At 37.1% G+C, this 17,553-nt stretch overlaps 3 protein-coding genes across 5 annotated transcripts; 1 reads left to right on the top strand and 2 right to left on the bottom strand.

Moving 5' to 3' along the window:
- The first annotated feature begins 876 nt into the window (after positions 1 to 876).
- On the top strand, positions 877 to 6,104 carry LOC126598863 (dual specificity protein phosphatase PHS1-like). Of its 3 annotated transcripts, XR_007614996.1 has the most exons (12): positions 877 to 1,363; positions 1,607 to 1,684; positions 1,849 to 1,991; positions 2,071 to 2,275; positions 2,411 to 2,587; positions 2,672 to 2,832; positions 3,153 to 4,227; positions 4,345 to 4,491; positions 4,575 to 4,802; positions 5,024 to 5,181; positions 5,324 to 5,796; positions 5,862 to 6,104. XR_007614996.1 is itself a non-coding variant. In XM_050265238.1 (11 exons), the coding sequence occupies exons 1-11, from the start codon at positions 1,310 to 1,312 to the stop codon at positions 5,679 to 5,681; spliced, it is 2,763 nt and encodes a 920-aa protein (XP_050121195.1). In that variant the 5' UTR covers positions 877 to 1,309; the 3' UTR covers positions 5,682 to 6,104. The 3 variants fall into 3 exon arrangements, 2 of the variants coding, with proteins under 2 accessions (XP_050121195.1, XP_050121194.1); XM_050265238.1 differs by having other exon boundaries at positions 1,849 to 1,970; positions 5,324 to 6,104; XM_050265237.1 differs by having other exon boundaries at positions 5,324 to 6,104.
- A 350-nt stretch (positions 6,105 to 6,454) lies between these two features.
- Positions 6,455 to 12,162, bottom strand: LOC126598864 (ATP-dependent Clp protease ATP-binding subunit ClpA homolog CD4B, chloroplastic-like). The gene is made up of 10 exons (XM_050265239.1): positions 11,919 to 12,162; positions 10,640 to 11,210; positions 10,146 to 10,261; positions 9,932 to 10,054; positions 9,646 to 9,831; positions 9,245 to 9,460; positions 8,742 to 8,959; positions 8,406 to 8,481; positions 8,224 to 8,313; positions 6,455 to 7,929 (listed from the first exon to the last, which is right to left on the bottom strand). Exons 2-10 carry the CDS (start codon positions 11,199 to 11,201, stop codon positions 6,751 to 6,753), a joined length of 2,766 nt encoding a protein of 921 aa, XP_050121196.1. The 5' UTR covers positions 11,202 to 11,210; positions 11,919 to 12,162; the 3' UTR covers positions 6,455 to 6,750.
- Positions 12,163 to 14,521: 2,359 nt separating this feature from the next.
- On the bottom strand, positions 14,522 to 15,143 carry LOC126599116 (uncharacterized). Its single transcript, XM_050265458.1, has 2 exons — positions 15,014 to 15,143; positions 14,522 to 14,820 (listed from the first exon to the last, which is right to left on the bottom strand). The coding sequence occupies exons 1-2, from the start codon at positions 15,141 to 15,143 to the stop codon at positions 14,522 to 14,524; spliced, it is 429 nt and encodes a 142-aa protein (XP_050121415.1).
- Positions 15,144 to 17,553: the final 2,410 nt, after the last annotated feature.

Here is a 17,553-nt window from a genome sequence, read left to right as displayed (position 1 = left end):
GAGAGGTGTGCTTAAAATACACTACGAAATCTCTTCAATTCTCTCTAATTCCTCAATTTTGCAAATTCTTTAAAATCAAATTCTAATTAAATACACGTGAAATGTTATAAACTTCTTTAAAATTTTAATTGAATATATCCAGATTTCTAAATATTTTATAAACTATCTTAAAATTTTGATTGAATACACATTGAATTTCAGAGAATCACTTAAAATCCTGATTAAATACACCTAGATTCATTAAAAGAATTAAAATCTCCCAAAATTCCAATTGAGTCTCTCCCCTTGGTTAGTCCCAACCCAAGACCCCATCCTCCACATCTTACCGAAAGTTTATTATTTTTTTTATACAATGACATTTAACATCAAGAAGTAAAAAGATTGGGTTAAGACACACAATATGCCCGCCATAGCAAGGTGGTATCAAACTTGTCATCCAATATAATATCAAAAATCTCCCTAACTTGAATAATAATGTTAGAAAGATCAAATTTTTAAAACTAAAATCAAATGATGTGGTTGTAAATGATTAAATTATTAATTAAGTATCGATTAACGTGTCTATCTCTTATTGATCACCCATAATTTAGTTGTGCAAATTTAAATTTAAATTTTGATCTCCCTAATATTATCCTAACTTGAATGCAAGTTTTGCTAAGAAAAATTGAACACATTTCCTTTTTAACTAGTTTCTTTTCCAAAACAAGAAAAGAACCGTTGGAGATCTAGACAAAGTACACAAAATTATAATTAATTAATTAATTAATTTTTTTATTGATTAAATTAAATTAAATTCAACAATCATTGAAAAAAGAAAAGAAAAGAAAATGATAAACAGAAAATCAGTGGGTCTCATGCAGTCTGATTAAACAATTCAAAACCCAAAAGCAGAAGAGTGTGATCCTCATCATACCTTCAAGCACCCACCACTGACAATTCCCCTTCCCGAAGCCCCATCTTACATTCAGTTTTGCAGGCCAAACCGCCACCAAAACCACCGCCATCTTCCATTTCCTCTCTCTCTCTCTCTCTCTCTGCACCGTATAACACCGTATAGTTTTCAGAACAGCAAAAAAAAATTTGAAAAGGCGCCAATGTCCAACTATCTCTCAACTCTCTTTCTTAAAAAAGCACACTCCTTTTTCTTTTTTGAATTATACTTGTCCTCCTTTGCACTCTCTCTCTCTCTCTCTCTCTCTCTCTCTCTCTCCCCCCAACTGGCTTCAAGGACAGACAGAGAGAGTGGTACCCTCCTCCCATTCTTTTCATTTTCTAAAGAAAAACCCCAAATATCCCAAAAATAAACATTATGGCAAAAGAGCAAAGCCAGGAGCCTGCAATCACCAACCTTCTGCAGCTCCAGGTATTTCCCCCCCTTCCCTTTAAATTTCCTTCCTCTTTCTTAAACCCAGATCGTTAAAATCTCAGATTTTGCCTAATTTGAATGCCATTCGTGTTTTTTCTGATGTTTTGGGATCTGGGTTTTCTGTGCATTGCTTAAATTTTGCATTTTTTTTTTTTTTTTTTTTTTGGATTTCAATCAAGAAATGAAACATTTTGGGGTTTCTAATTTCGTATTGTTGTTGTTTATATGCTGGAATTACAGGACAAGGAGGAATACAAGGAGTTGGACCCTGGATCTGAGGAGCCTGAGGCCCCTTTGCCTCTCACCGTCACTTCCCGGGTTAGTAACTTTTATACAATACTGCATTTTTATTTATTTCTTTGAGTGCTGGTGTTGTAGTATTAATTTTGCATTTAAAGACATAAAGACATGTAGTGACTGAATTTTAGAGAAAGAGAGATGAAAATTAATCATGGTTGTTTGGGGGTGTATTTGGAATGCAGGTCTTGTATATGTTGGGTGACATTGCCGCAGGGCCGGCATATAGAATCACGCAATGGCTGGAACTGGTTCGTAAACGGAGTGCTAAGTATCACTCGTCTGGCTTCCCCCACCGCCTTCCAAGGTTTGACAGTATGCCTTCGAGGTTTGTTTCAAGTTTTTTGTTATCTTACGTTGAAATGTGGTTACAATGTTCGGTAGTCGTCATCACGGTTGCCATTCAGTGTAGGAGACTTTGTTGATGATTGGAAAGGTTCTCTTCCCTGTGAGCAAACCACGGAAGTCAATCTCTGGGAAAGACTTGGCAAAGCTGCTACATTGGATATTGAGTCGAGTTATTTTTCCTGGGATAGGCTCTCGTCGCTTCATCACACTGAGCATAGTAGTAGCAATGACAATTCTGAGGATGAAATGAATAAAGCTCTTGAGGTGTGCAATCTAAATTAACCACTTTATATGGAATTTTGTTTTATGTTTACTGGATTGAATTACAGAATAAATATGTGCGTAATTATTTATATTCTTATTTGCTGCCCCGTCATCTCTTCAGTTGTGTACATATAGGTAACTGTAAATTCGGGGGGTGTTGTCTTCTTTGGCCTGTTCAACCAGCCAGGGAATGATGATGCTTCTACTAAGGAAGCGGCGGCTGTTATAAAGATTTCATCATCAAGGATGGCCACGCAATCTGAACGCCTTGGATATGAAATTGCAAAGTGGCTTGGAGTTCGAACTCCTCAGGTAGTACATTGTCACTCAACTCACTCCTGTGATAATATTATACCTACAATAATACATATATGTTTTGTCTGTTGGATTTTGCAGGCCAGAGTCATTCATAATTGTAGCTTGGAATGGCTCCAGATTAAGGAAGCTGCAGAGAAAGCAAGAGATGCAGCAAGTGCAGAAGGAGATGAATGTGGGGAAATGACGTGTTCAGAACTTTTGGAAGCTCTTGAACTTAGCCGATGCCTTTTGCTCATGAGGTCTAACTATCATCTTAGTGTCTCTATTTCTAATGTAGACAAAAAGTTAACCTGTATGAAATGTTATGCTTCGTTCACAATCTAGCATGCACATAACTAGTTAGTCGCAGCAAAAATGTTGAATGCCCGGTCTTTTGCATGCTGTTAAATTGTTCCCCTATGTTTTCTAGAACCTGTTCTTTGCCCCCCTTCTTGTATACTTTTAACAGAAACTAAATGAGGAAGCATCACGTTCCATGAGGTGCTCTACTAGAAAATGCTTCATAGTAGATAACTGGACCTTTCATGTGTACTGAAGACCAAAGCTTTAATTTTTGCAGCTATGTTCACGGATCTCCTTTACTTGAAAGCCCAACTGTATTTGAGTCGAGGGAAACTGCAGAAAAAACAGCGGCTGCTCTTGGTAGGATCTTGATGTTGGATCTTGTCATCAGAAATGAGGATAGGCTTCCTTGCCATAAGCTCAGATGGCGTGGAAATTCTGCAAATCTATTGTTGGCTGACAAAATGTCTTTGGGAAATATGGATAGTTTGGGGGAATCCCTTGATTCTACAATCAAGCGATACAAACCAAGAGTAATCAGAGGTCTTCATAAGGATAGAAGGGTAACTTCAGTAGATAGCAAATTAGGTACTCATAATGCCGTATTGGTACCACAGACTTCTGATCTTTCAGATATTGTAGAGTCACCAAGATCTATTAAGAGTGCACTATCAGATGATGCAGTGCATTCTGATTTTCCAGTTTTGGCTATTGACTCTGGGGTTCCTCGTCGACCTCCTGCTGGAAAGCGCGCAAATGACCAGGAAATTTATCCCAGGTTGGTTGAGTTACTACTCAACAGTTCTGAGTACTCATCTAATGTGTTGCATGAAATAACATTAGGGAAGTTAGGTCGTTCTACCATACAAGAAACTGATGCATCTGATATGCCGGCGTTTGAGATGGCTTCGGTTGTTCAAGAATTTCGTGGTGGATTCCGAGCTGCTCTTCGGGATCTGCAGGGATTCCATATATTCTTACTCACACTTCATCAAAGACTGGAGAACTTGTTACGAATATTCTTCAATATTATAGATAGAATATCCTCAGGGGAGTCTGACAAAGAGGATTTGGCAGTTCCTGAGTCTTCCTCTCACGCTGCTGGAAGTGTTCATTGTGCTTCTCCACCAAGTAAGGAAAGACTTATCAATGAGAACAATCCTGATTTTAGTGATTCTGAATTACAGAGAACTGCTCCAAGGTCTTCATATTCCGGAAATAAAGAAGGCTATGACTGCAGCTCGCCCATGTCAAGGGATGGTTTGCATGGGAGATTCTCTAAAGGAATTGCGGAGCCCCTCCGTAGTTTGCGTTTGACAGCAAAGCTTCGGGATTTCCATAAATACGCCAAGGTTGGACATACTTCAAGCAAACTGAATTTTTTCTTATTTGATACTATAGATGAGGAAACAGAAAGTCCTTTCATTATGCATAATTTCTCCTAAACTTCAATATATTACCATGCTCAGGTTGATGCTGAATCAAACAAAGAACTGGAACAGTGGAATGAAATGCTAAAGTTTGATGCTGTCAAACTATGTCAAGAGAACAATTTTAATTCTGGGTTTTTCGAGGGTAGTGACAACAATGGTGTTGTCGATGCTTATGAATTGAAGGTATATTTGTCCCTTATTTCCTTTTCTATGATTTTTCTTCCTTTCCTTTCTCCTTCTTGTAAACATTTCTCTATAACTAACAGGTTAGACTTGAGCACATTCTTGAGAGGATTGCATTGATATCTGGTGCTGCAAATACAGAGAGGCCATCTCGAGTTACAAGTTGCATGTTCATCGGTGGGGCCCTGGCTGCACGATCTGTATTCACGCTGCAACGCTTGGAAATTACTCATGTGTTGTGTTTGTGCTCCAATGAAATTGGACAAGCTGATTCTCAGTTTCCTGATCTATTTGAGTACAAGAATTTTGCTGTAAGGGTTCTTTCTCATCTGTGTTTACACGTCCAAATAAGCCCATGTGAACATTATCTAATGACATCTTCTCTCCCATAATCCACGTTCTCCATTTATACTAAATGTTTCTCTTTTGAATGTTTTAAACATTTACCCTAACTCTGCATGTATTTCATTGTGTTTGTAAATTGTTTGGCACCTGCATTGTTCTGATTAGACTGCAATCCCCCTTTGAACAGATATGCGACAATGACGATACAAACATCAGCACCATCTTTGATGAAGCTATTGGTTTTATTGATCGTGTTGAACAAAAAAGAGGGAAGGTTCTCGTCCATTGCTTCGAGGGGAAAAGTAGAAGTGCCACCCTTGTGCTTGCCTACCTAATGCTGAGAAAGTAAGTAAAATCTATTATACTCCTCGTACACATGTGGCATCAACCGATCTTCGATGTCCGTATTGCTTTACTAGGTGTAAATTGTGATTCCAACAGTATTACTTCGAGAAACATTTAGCTAAGTAATCTTCCTATGGTGCAGGAATTGCACTCTATTAGAGGCGTGGACGTCTCTAAAACAAGTTCATCGTCGGGCGCAACCAAATGATGGTTTTGCAAAGATCCTAGTGGATCTGGATAAGAAACTTCACGGGAGAGTTTCCATGGAGTGGCAACAGCGGAAGCCTACAATGAAAGTTTGCCCAATCTGCGGGGTGAATGCAGGTCTGAGTAGCAGCTCGCTTAAGCTTCATTTGCAGAAATCACACAAGAAGCTATCGTCAGGTAGTGTCGATAGTGCAATGACAATGGAGATACAAAAGGCTTTGACAGCGCTAAAAATTAGCCGAGGCGGAAGCGTCAGCCCTAAACAGAGGTCTCATTCAGATGTGGAAGATTAGGGACTTCCAAGCTGAAAGCCTCCTTTTTATTTGTATGAGGTGCTCTGGGAGATGATGGACTTGTTGCATAAATGTGGCTGGCCATTCTTGTAGATATAAATATAGGGATTGTTGAGTTTGCCTTTTACATCAAGGAGAATGGTGGGGTGGGTTTGTGTACATCTGGGTTTCAAGTTCAAGTGTATCATAAGTAGATTATCAGACACTTCAGGGGTGTATGTTGGCAGTGCCATATTCTGACAGTGTGATATTATAATGTACTCTAATTTACGGGTTAAGGGATTGATTTGAATGTAGGTTTAAAGGGACAGGCACACTGACCTAACCCGCATCTGTGAGCGTGCACCGTTTTTCATGTGTACATAGATGATTAACAGCAGCAACTTATCTTTGAACTCAAAATGGATTTCATTTACGTGTTAATGATTCATGCAACAGGAGCGCTCAAACACTAAATAATTAGTAACTCGAATAATCAAAGTTGTACCATCATTATCGTGAAAATTCACTCAAATCAGAAATCATTGTCTTGGTAAACGTTTCATTCTTTTATCTGCAATGATGTGTTCGTCGTCTAGTAAACTTTGTCAGAGAGAATCTTCCAATAATAACCCAACAAATGTCAATTCAAACTACGAGAGACCATAAAGTGAGCCTAATCGAGTGGTGGTAATATGTTACTAACTGGTTAACGCTTGATCAATCTTCATGTTAAACATAGAAGCACAAAACTTATCCGAGAGGTAAAAAGTTTCACAGTTAAGCCACATGAATGTGTTAAAAATCTTTTATTATAAATACCAACACTGTATTCAGCACACGAGTGTAAAAAGAAGAGTCTAACCCTAATATATTTGGGAAACTGAACTATGCAGATGCTATTTTTCTGTGATACTGCTACAGCTTGAGCATTCAAGTGAAGAACCATTAAACAAACAGCTTTCAGTTACCGCTACCGACTGGTCCGTTCCGACGACCGTAAATCAGACTACGTTCAATGGCAAAGTGCAAATGGAAAAAATACAAACATATGCCAAAAGATCCAACGAAATGAGGCTACGTGAACTTTTCAAACAGGAATCGGCTCTGGCAAGGACTCGGGAGAACCGCTGCTGCCGTTGAGCACGGTCACGTTTCCATCAGAATCGACATCCACAATGACCGAGTCGCCTTCTTTGATCTCCCTTGCAAGCATCTTCTCAGCCATGCTGTCCTCCAAGAGTCTCATGATAGCTCTTCTTAGAGGCCTGGCTCCGTAGCTCGGGTTGTATCCTTCGTCAACCACTCTATCTCTGAACCTCTCTGTCACTTGAAGCTCTATCTCTTTCTTCTTCAACCTCTCGAAAACCTCCTTGAGCATTATATCTGCTATGTCCTTCACCTCCAGCTTGGTGAGTTGTCGGAAAACAATCATTTCGTCCAACCTATTCAAGAACTCTGGTCTGAAGTACTGTTTTAGTTCCTCCGTCACCAAGCTCTTAATTCTATTGTAACTGCTATCCTTCTCATCATAATCAAGGTCAAATCCAATGCGTCGGCCTCCTTTCTCGATCACACTGCTTCCAACATTAGATGTCATTATCAGAAGTGTATTCTTGAAATCCACGGTTCTGCCCTTGCTGTCGGTTAATCTTCCATCCTCGAGTATTTGGAGCATCATGTTGAAGACATCGGGATGAGCCTTCTCAATTTCATCAAAAAGCACTACAGTGTAAGGACGGCGTCGAACAGCTTCAGTCAGCTGACCTCCCTCAGTGTAACCAACATAACCCGGGGGAGAACCAATGAGCTTGGAAACAGTGTGCCTTTCCATGAACTCACTCATATCAAGCCGAATCATGGCTTCTTCAGAACCAAAGTAGTAAGCAGCCAAAGCTTTAGCGAGCTCAGATTTCCCAACACCAGTGGGACCAGAAAAGATGAAACTGGCAATAGGACGATTAGGATTCTTTAGTCCAACACGGGCTCGGCGAATAGCACGACTAATAGCCTTGACTGCTTCATCCTGACCAATAACTCGCTTATGGAGGGTCTCTTCCATCTTGAGGAGGCGGTCTGATTCATCGGTTGACACTTTCTCAACTGGAATTCCAGTCCAGGAGGACACAATATGTTGAATATCCACTTCAGTCACGAGAGGACCTACATCTCCTGCCTCACTCTCTGCCTTGCTCATCTCCTTGCCTTTATCAACAACAGCTGTGATCTGTGCCTTTAGGTCCATTTCTTTGTCACGTAACTCCCCCGCCTGTCCAAAATGCAAATTGTCAGCTTAACTTATGCAAGTTTTTTTAAGCCACAGGCGTAACAGATGAAGATATTTGACAACTTTAATCCACCATCAGAAACTCATTAACTCTGATATCAATTTTACAACAGAAAGAACTTCAAATTTTAGAATTATTTCTAGTTGCTACTTCTATTGATTCAGTACGTTTTAGTAACCCTAGATCACAGTGGCCTTATCAGATTCACATACATGCCCTCGAGATATTGAATGTGTATATTGATGCAAAGTACATTCGGAAACAGAGTTCTGTACCTTTTCAAAGTCTTGGCTTCTAACAGCCTCGTTCTTCTCTTTAGTGATCGCCCTCAGCTCTTTCTCAATCCCTCTGGCTTCTTCAGGTAGCTGTAAACAATATTTAGCATGTCCCCATAAATACAAGCAATCCCTGAGAATCCAATGATGGTAGCTGTCTGAACTTAGAAATGAGGTCATACCTGTGCATGACGAAGGCGAACTCGAGAACCAGCTTCATCAACCAAGTCAATTGCCTTATCAGGCAAAAAACGATCACTGAAGCATACAGAATTATCGATCAGAACAAAACTATACAAGTATACGTGCATAGGGAAAGAGATAGGTAGCTAACACCATCACAAACAAACAGAAAAGTGGAGACCAAGTTAGTTCCACAGATGGGTTATGCCGAGGGAATGCAAGCAATAATAAAGGACGTCTGTACTGATCAAACACTATCAACATTTTAACTATTTTAAATAAGCATCAACAGCATCCAGCATTAGCACATTGCACATAGAAGTAGGGATGCCTACCTGATGTACTGGTATGATAGCTGTGCAGCAGATACCAAGGCTTCATCAGTGTAGCGGAGCTTGTGGTGAATCTCATAACGCTCCCTAAGCCCTCTCAAAATCTGAATGGTTTCATCCACAGTTGGTTCAGGAACTTTGACTGGTTGGAATCGCCTTTCCAAAGCTGGATCTTTCTCAATGTGCTTTCTGTACTCATCGAGAGTTGTGGCTCCAATGCACTGGACCAATAGTCAATAGAGATGAAACTTACTATTTGGATTCAAATATAAAAAGCAGTAAGCTAATATAATGTAGGAAATATATCATTCCTAAATCATCAGGAATCCAACAAGCACAAAACAAATGTAAAGCTCAACTCCCAGACAATAAAAATCTATAATTGCATTCCTACAGTTAACAAATATGTTTGTTTAATATACTTGATATTGGTTCAGGTCAAAAAATGAAAAAACTATTTATATACTTTCCATCCGTGCATCACTTTTTAATATCACAATTATTACCTGCAGTTCACCTCTTGCAAGAGCCGGTTTTAATATATTTGCAGCATCAATTGCCCCTTCTGCTGCTCCTGCTCCAATTAAAGTGTGCACCTCATCAATAAACAAAATAATCTCATCACTTTGTTTGATTTCCTCCATTAGCTTCTTCAATCTTTCCTCAAACTCTCCACGGTACTTTGTACCGGCAACAAGAAGACCCATATCCAGAGTTATAACCTAGAAGAGTTTCAAGGAGGGGAAAAGGTCAAATGTATTATTACATTGCTTTTCAAGATATAACTAGAAATACTGAAATAGAAGGAACGGTTCCAAATAAGTTTTAACTTATTGATACCAACTGCTGTAAACACAATAATGTTGCACATGACTTTGCCGAGAATTATAAATAAACTCTCACCCACCTTCTTTCCCTCTATTGTTTCAGGAACATCACCAGTTGAAATCCGTTGAGCAAGACCTTCTGCAATTGCAGTCTTCCCAACACCAGGTTCTCCAATAAGGCAGGGATTATTCTTAGTCCTCCTACCCAAAATTTGGACGACACGTTCAATTTGCTGTTGTCTTCCAACAACAGGATCCAACTTACCCTGTGAATTGAAGAAAAATTATCTCAAAAACAAAAAATCTAAAGCAGAACAATTCTACAACATGACATAAAGGAAAAGGAATAAATGAGTTCGTTTTTACCTCCTCTGCTAGCTTAGTCAAATTGGTCCCATATTCTTCTAGAGTCGGCATTTTATTACCACTGGTCCCTCCTCCAACACCAGCACCAACAGCTTCTGTGCTCTCACCGACCATACGAATAACCTGCCCACACCAAGAAAGTTTTTATGGTTACTTTCAGTTCTGATGATGAACTCTTCAAAAAGAAAAACTAACACAAGGATGCTACGCTTGCCTGTGTGCGAATGTTACTAGGGTCAGCACCTAAATTCTCAAGAACACGAGCTGCTACACCCTCACCCTCCCGAAGCAAACCCAGAAGCAAATGTTCGGATCCAATATAGTTATGACCTGAAATTCATCATTTATGAACTGTTTAGTTCACAAAAAAATTGAATGTATAGCAGAGAAGCAAAAGAAGAAATAAGAGCTATCAATTTGCATAGAGATCATATTTCAGTCTTCAATTTCATGTATGATCCTACACAAATTTAAGGCTGTTCAATTGAAATATCAATTTACTCCACAAGGATTAAGTTTGACGCCAAACAGTCTATAATTTTGCTCCACCTACTTTAAGTGAAGCTTTACACATCTAAAAATTACTAGGAAAACCCAGTACATAAAAGCAGGATGCCCATCAAGGAGAAAAAGGATGCTTCTTATTAGTTTCTATCAATGTTTTCGAGGCATTTAGTGAACAGGAGGAAGAGAAAAAACAGAAGGTACCAAGTTGGCGAGCTTCCTCCAGTGACAGCTCCAAAACTCGCTTTGCACGAGGAGTGAATGGAATTTCAACAGCAACAAATCCACTACCCCTTCCAATTATCTTCTCCACTTCAACTCGTGCATCTTTAAGATTAATTCCCATGGACTTGAGAACCTTGGCAGCAATCCCAGTCCCTTCACCAATAAGACCCAAAAGTATCTGCTCCGTGCCAACAAAATTGTGACCTAGTCGCCTTGCTTCCTCTTGTGCAAGCATAATTACTTTAATTGCTTTTTCTGTGAAGCGCTCAAACATGGCTTTAGGCACACATCTGCTAGCTCGTTCACGCCGTTTAGTGTTTGCAAATTTCACAGAAGAAAATAAGTCTCGCCTCGGCTTTACACTAATATCTAAAGCATTAACACTCCGAAGTCCTGTGTAACCGCTCATTCTCAATGCAGGTGCTCGTAAAGTACACAACATGACTGTCCTTCTGGCATTCCCAGATCCTTTAGAGTAGCCAAGCCTTCTCCCCATTGCCACACTAGGAATATAAGTAGACTGAACCAGATTTGTAGCCATGATTCCAACCTATTCCACATTCAGCAAAGACCAAACAAAGATTTAGTTCACAGTTCAAGACATTAATGGAGACACAAACTCAAAAAAAAAAGACTTCACCAATACTAGAACTTATGGTACGTGCATCAAACTACGGAGATTTACGCAGCAACATTTAACTAGTAAGATTGATAGTCAAGATATAGGAATGTCCTGTCACCCAACAAAACAGAACATATGCATCAACTTACCAAATGATAACTATAATTATAAAACTGAGAAATCCTTTTCTCACTCCATTTTTGCCATCAACGATACATAAAGTTTCAGTCTTTCATTCATTTTAGTCTCCGAGCCCAGCATACAAGTGACTAACCAAGCTCAAACATCACAACTAAACGACCATTACAAACATATAACCTTAAAAAAGTTCAGAAACATAGTAACCACAAAAAACAACGGATACCCAGATTCAAACAAGACCATAAAACCTCAAAAACACAATAACATCAGATACCCATACTACAGCAACAACATAATAACATTAACAAATCCGAAACTCGAACATCAGATGCAGATTTCATTAAAAACAGATAAGAACAATCTATTGAAAGGGGAAAACCCCAGAAAACCCAGAATCCAGATAAACCTATGAAGAAGTTAAAAGAAAAACCCAAACTTTTCGCACAAAGAAGCAGTGAATCCAAAAGGGTAATCAGATTGAAAAGAAAAGCTCACCTAAAACCCCGTTATCCGGATAAACTTTCGAATTGAAATATAAAAAATGGAATTTCTCGAGAGACGGAGAGAGAGAGGGTCTTTCTTCGGAGAGGAAGAAAGAGACCCTATTTTTAGTATGATATGGTCGGCCGAAAGAGCAAGAGACAGAAGGTGTGGTCTTAAGAGAAGCTCTTTCTCTCTCTAAAACTCTATAACTCTCTCTTTTCTCTCTCTTGCTTTCCTTCTGGGTCTATAAATCGATGTTATCCATCCCTTGGCCACCGTCGGGTACACCACACCGCTAACCTACGACCGCGACTGATCGACGGCAGCGAGTTACGACACGTCGTATAAAAGTGTGAGATTGAGGCTTCGAGTGGGCCCACCAGCCTCATCCGTAAGTCAATGAGAAATTGTGAATGTTACTGCAGTCCCTCTCTTGGCCCGAGATATTTCGTTGGATGACGGTTTTGCCCCTGATACTCTTCGACTTCATTCGCCAGAAATGTTCTGGGCTCGTATTTGAACGTCAACACGTCGCTGTTTTGGTTGCAACAAAGCCGTACACGAGACCAATTGCTTAAGCTTCTTTCAAATTCTTCTTATTTTTCCTTCATAGTGTTTTTCAGGACTCCAATCATGTTTTTCACGTTAATTAATATTATTATAATCTTTTTGCCATCTAGGCCTTGTTTGGTATTGTTTTGTTCTACCAAAAAGCTACTTTAAAAAAATGGGTGTGCTATCCACATACCATTTTTTACTTCTCACACACCCTCTTAATTTTCGGCAGTTTGATTGAATAAATTAAAGAAGATCAAATGACATAAATCAATAAGGGGTGTGTGAAAAGTAAAAAATGGTGTGTGGATATCACACCCCTAAAAAAAATAAGAACTTTAATGAAAAAGAGTTTGAGTTAAGTTTATTTTAATAAAAAAAATCATGTTATAACTTTATTTAATAAAAAAGACAAATCTTAATGAAAAACTTTTATTTTTAATAAAAATGACAAAAGAACTTCAAGTTTAATTAAAAAGACACAATTTTAATATTAAAAAATTATATAAAAAAATTGACTCATGAACATGCGCGTCCTCACATAAACTGTTTATAAAATTTATTACATTGTTTATGAAATTTAACGGTACTACACTGTTTGTGAAACTTAACGGTAACGGTAGATGAAGATTAATTATATACGTGGTTATATAATAATATATATGTGTAAAAACAATAGAAAATTCCTATTCCTACCTTTTGTGTATATAATCTACAACTACAAGGGACGAATTTGACTAAATTCGTGCACAAGCAGTAGTCTAGCACAAATACGAAGAAAATATTGGAAAATATAGAGAGAAAGAGGAGAGGCGTTGTTGTCAGGGAGAGTAGTTGATGGAGGAGAAGGAGATGAAAAATAATGAGGCGATGATGAAGTATTGCACGGGATTTACCTAGGTTTTTTTTTTCTTTATTATTTTGTCCTTGTCATTAAATAAAATTATATGATGGCTTTGGTTAAAACTTAAATTTTTGAAGCTCTTTTCATTAGTTTTCCTTTAAAAAACGAAGTTTAGCCTTTAATAAATGTTTTTAATTCTTGTAAGCGATAATTTGGATGCGGTCCCTAATCTTTAACATTCTTTGACTAAAACCTTAATGGTATTCAAAGTTTGATCAAAGTCCCTTGACTTTGTACACCTCATTATATTACAATTAATATTTATAGTTTTATAGTTTTGACATTAATTGTTTGATATTTTATGAGATTTATAATCCTATAAATTTAAAATCTCTCATTATAATACTATTAGAAACGGTTACAATAAAAAAATTTAAACATTTTGATTGAATAAATGGATAAAAACTATGTAAAAACAAGAAATAATAAATGGCAAAAGAATGTATCCATAGTGTTAAAAAAATGGGTACATTTTACAAAAAAATTTGTACATTTCACATTTAACAAAGTGGTACATTAATAAAGAAGAATTGGTACATTATAAATAAATTATGGTAGGGATAAAAGATTAAAAAATTATGAGTACAAATGAATTTTAAAAAAATATAGGCGCTAAAAGAAATTAATACATGGGTACAAAATAAAATACTACAAATTTAAAAAAAAAATGTTGCAAATTAAAAGTGGGTACAAACTAAAAATATAAATATATGATACAAAGTTTAGGCATAAAACATAAATATACCATATGTAATTTTTCTATCATTGATTAAATATACAATGTCACGTGACGGTATACACATGGGTACAAACACAAATAAAACTTTAAAAAATATGGGCACACAAAGAAACTAATATATGGGTACAAATTAAAAATGACAAAAAAATTGGTACAAATTAAAATAGGTACAAACTAAAAATAAAAATATATGATAAAAAATTTAGCCATAAATATAAATATACTAATTGTAACATTTTTAACACTAAAGGAATATATTTAAAAATAAAAATATTTTATTATTCAAATAATTAATGATGTTATTAATACCCAAGGGCCTTGATCAAAAATTGAAAATGAATAGGATTTTAATCAGTGGAGTAGCAAAAAGAAGGATGTGAACCTAATTTCTCCTTCTTGTAATACCTTATCAATTTTTTAAAATGACATTTTCTCCCTCGGAAGAACAAAGTGACCACCACCATCTACCAGTAACACTACAACCACTAACCTTCTATCATCATTGACACTACAAGCGCCACCACCACCGCCATCGTAGTTGCCACGACCAACACCACCACAACAACCACAATTGCCACCTCTAGCACCACAACTACCATTAGCACCATCGTTGTCGTTACTGTCGTCATAATTGCCACCACCTCCAATACCACAATCGTCACCACTGCCGCTACAATTACCATCGTTGTTGCCACCGCCTCTACCACCATTATAACCTATACACCACAACCACCACACCCATAATTATCACTACCGCTACCATCACAACTATCACCACTACCACCACAACCACCATCATCGCAACACCACCATTGTAACCTCTTCACCCAACCACTACACCCCATTATTAGCACCACCACCATACCCTTACAATTGTTGCTGTCATCACCATCACCATCAGCCACCCACAGCCACCGCCACTACTAGTACCACAACCATTTTTGTTGCCACCACAACAATTGCAACCGCCAAATTTACGCAATTGTCGCCTCCTTAACCACCACACTTCATTATTGGCAGCACTAGACATATCCACCATTGCCACTGCCACCACCACTAGCCCCGCCACTGCTATCGTTGCCACCACCCCAACTACTATGTCAATTCTTATCATTATATAAAATTATATCACTTATACATTACGCTTCTACATCACTCTTCCTGTTACAAAACTTATAAAAATACAATTTATCAAACGTTCAACGCTTTATTTTACAACTTATTATTTATAAAGCATAACAAAGTTGTTTTTTTTTTTTAAAAAAAAAACGATAATTCCAAATTGGCCTTCAATACTATGGTTTAATAGTATTCCTCCTCACAATTTTAGCTCATTTGTGAAATTATTTGGTAAATTTCACAACTCACACTATAATATATAAGGGTGTGTCATCCACACACCCCATTTTACTTCTCACACACCCCTTGATAATTTTTGTCTGCTGATCTTCTTCAATTCATCCGATCCGACAGTCGAAAATTAAAAAAGTGTGTAAAAAGTAAAATGGGGTGTGTGGATATCACACCCCTAATATATAAAGCTCTTGCGTTGCGCCTATTTGGAACTCTTTTATGATGGCTAAAGAATAAATAAATGCATTTTAAGCAACTTTTTATTAAAAAATTAAAATTATCTTTTGGTTATAACAGAAATTGAAAATACTTGCAAAAGTACTTTCAAGTGCTTTTTCTAGAAGACACGTCAACTATTGATTAAATTTGGGACATTCTTCTAAAAATATTTTTCTGAGCAAAACTGTTTTCTTTAGAAGTTTTGATGTATGGGCTTTCAGGGCTGATTTTGGGTTGCTTAAATTTTCTTAGAAACAATTTCTTAAAAAAGTTAGAGCTTTAATTGTGTTTGGTAAATGAAAATAAAAAGTGTTACTTAAAAATTAAAAAAAATCATAGGTCCAAAACACCAGAAAGCAAAAGCAACTCTACACATATTTCTTAATTTTTTTTCATTGGAGTTAGATGAACAATATCAATGAATGAAACTTTCATATTAACAATCCTACCTCCATTTTTTTTTCCTTTTTGTTTCTTCTAAAAGCACTTTTAACACTATAGTTTACTAAACACTTACCTACCTTTTTTTCATAATTTTTTATTCTCATAGCACAACAAAAGCAATTTTGAAAAAGAAACATAGCAAGCATTAGAGCTGGTTTGGTATTGCTATGCTTTGAAAAGAAAAAAAAAACAGTTTCTGCTGTGCTGTGAGAATAAGCTCATTTTTGCTGCTTCACATTTTCATCTTTTTTCATCCAAAACTATGAAAATAAGCTGTTTTTAAGTATTTACCAAACACATTTTTTAGCTCAGCTTTTTTTTATACCCACTTTTTATAAAAACACATCAGTACCAAACAAGTACTTAGTCTTCTTAAGTTAAGTGGTTTGACCAAACAATATGTTGGGTTGTTGTCCAATTTTTTAGGCCTTTCCATAGAAGGTTTAGTCCCAATATTTATGTTTACTAGACGATTAGAACAACAAGTGAGGATTGCCGTGTTGATTAGCGCATTTCTCTTTAACTAGATGTGTGTTCTAGGTTCAAATATTCCCCCTTAACGTAGTTTAAAGAAGAAATATATTGTATTAAAAATTAAAATTAAAACATTAGTCCAATTGAATTGAGATAATCTAGTTAATCACCAAAGTAGAAAGTTTGAGATTTTCATTCCCGAGATTCTCATTTCCCTTTGCAGTTCAATTATAAAATATAGTGTAGATAATGGAGAGGAAAATTACAAATTGAATTGGGGAATTTGGTGGCCTATCCTTTGACAAATTCCAATGATTAGGATGCGTTTGGTTGTTTGTGCGTGTAAAAAAATCAGGAAATAGTTACGCTGATTGGGGTCGGCAGCCTTTAGTTTCGGCCTTGGCCTTGTTGTCAATCCAGCGACCATAATTGTGTTTTTTTTCTAAGTTTGTTCTTTCCTTTGTTTTGTAAACTTTTACTCTATTCCTTTGTGGACAAAACACTCGTTCTTTACTTTTTTGTGGGTGTGTTTGTTGTACCGGACTATTTTAAACTGGATTAGCGACTAAGCTGTAGTGGCTTAGTAGACTAAGTTGAACTAACTTAGTGAACCGTTTGATGCAGTGCTGGACTAAAAAGCAAGATAATAAAAAAATGGAAAAAAAGAACCCATTATAAATAACAAAATACTCATGTTATCTGCTTCAAGTAACAAACATGGACTACTCTTATCTATAATCCAGTCTAGTCTAATGAAGTTTAATGAAGGCAAACAAACGCACGCTTGTAGATTTATGGCGAGGTGATAGAATTTTTTGGGCCAATTGCCAAGGAAACTCAGCCCACTTTGTCATTCTATGTCAAATTCAAGATGATCCAAAAGTGGGCCGGCCAAGATATGTTTGTGGTTTTCAGGCCTTCTACGTTTGGCCCAAATCAACAATCCTTTTTCTAGTACG

Source organism: Malus sylvestris, chromosome 14, assembly GCF_916048215.2.
Source record: "Malus sylvestris chromosome 14, drMalSylv7.2, whole genome shotgun sequence".
Classification (NCBI taxonomy): Eukaryota; Viridiplantae; Streptophyta; class Magnoliopsida; order Rosales; family Rosaceae; genus Malus; species Malus sylvestris.
This window is presented reverse-complemented; position numbering and strand designations above follow the sequence as displayed.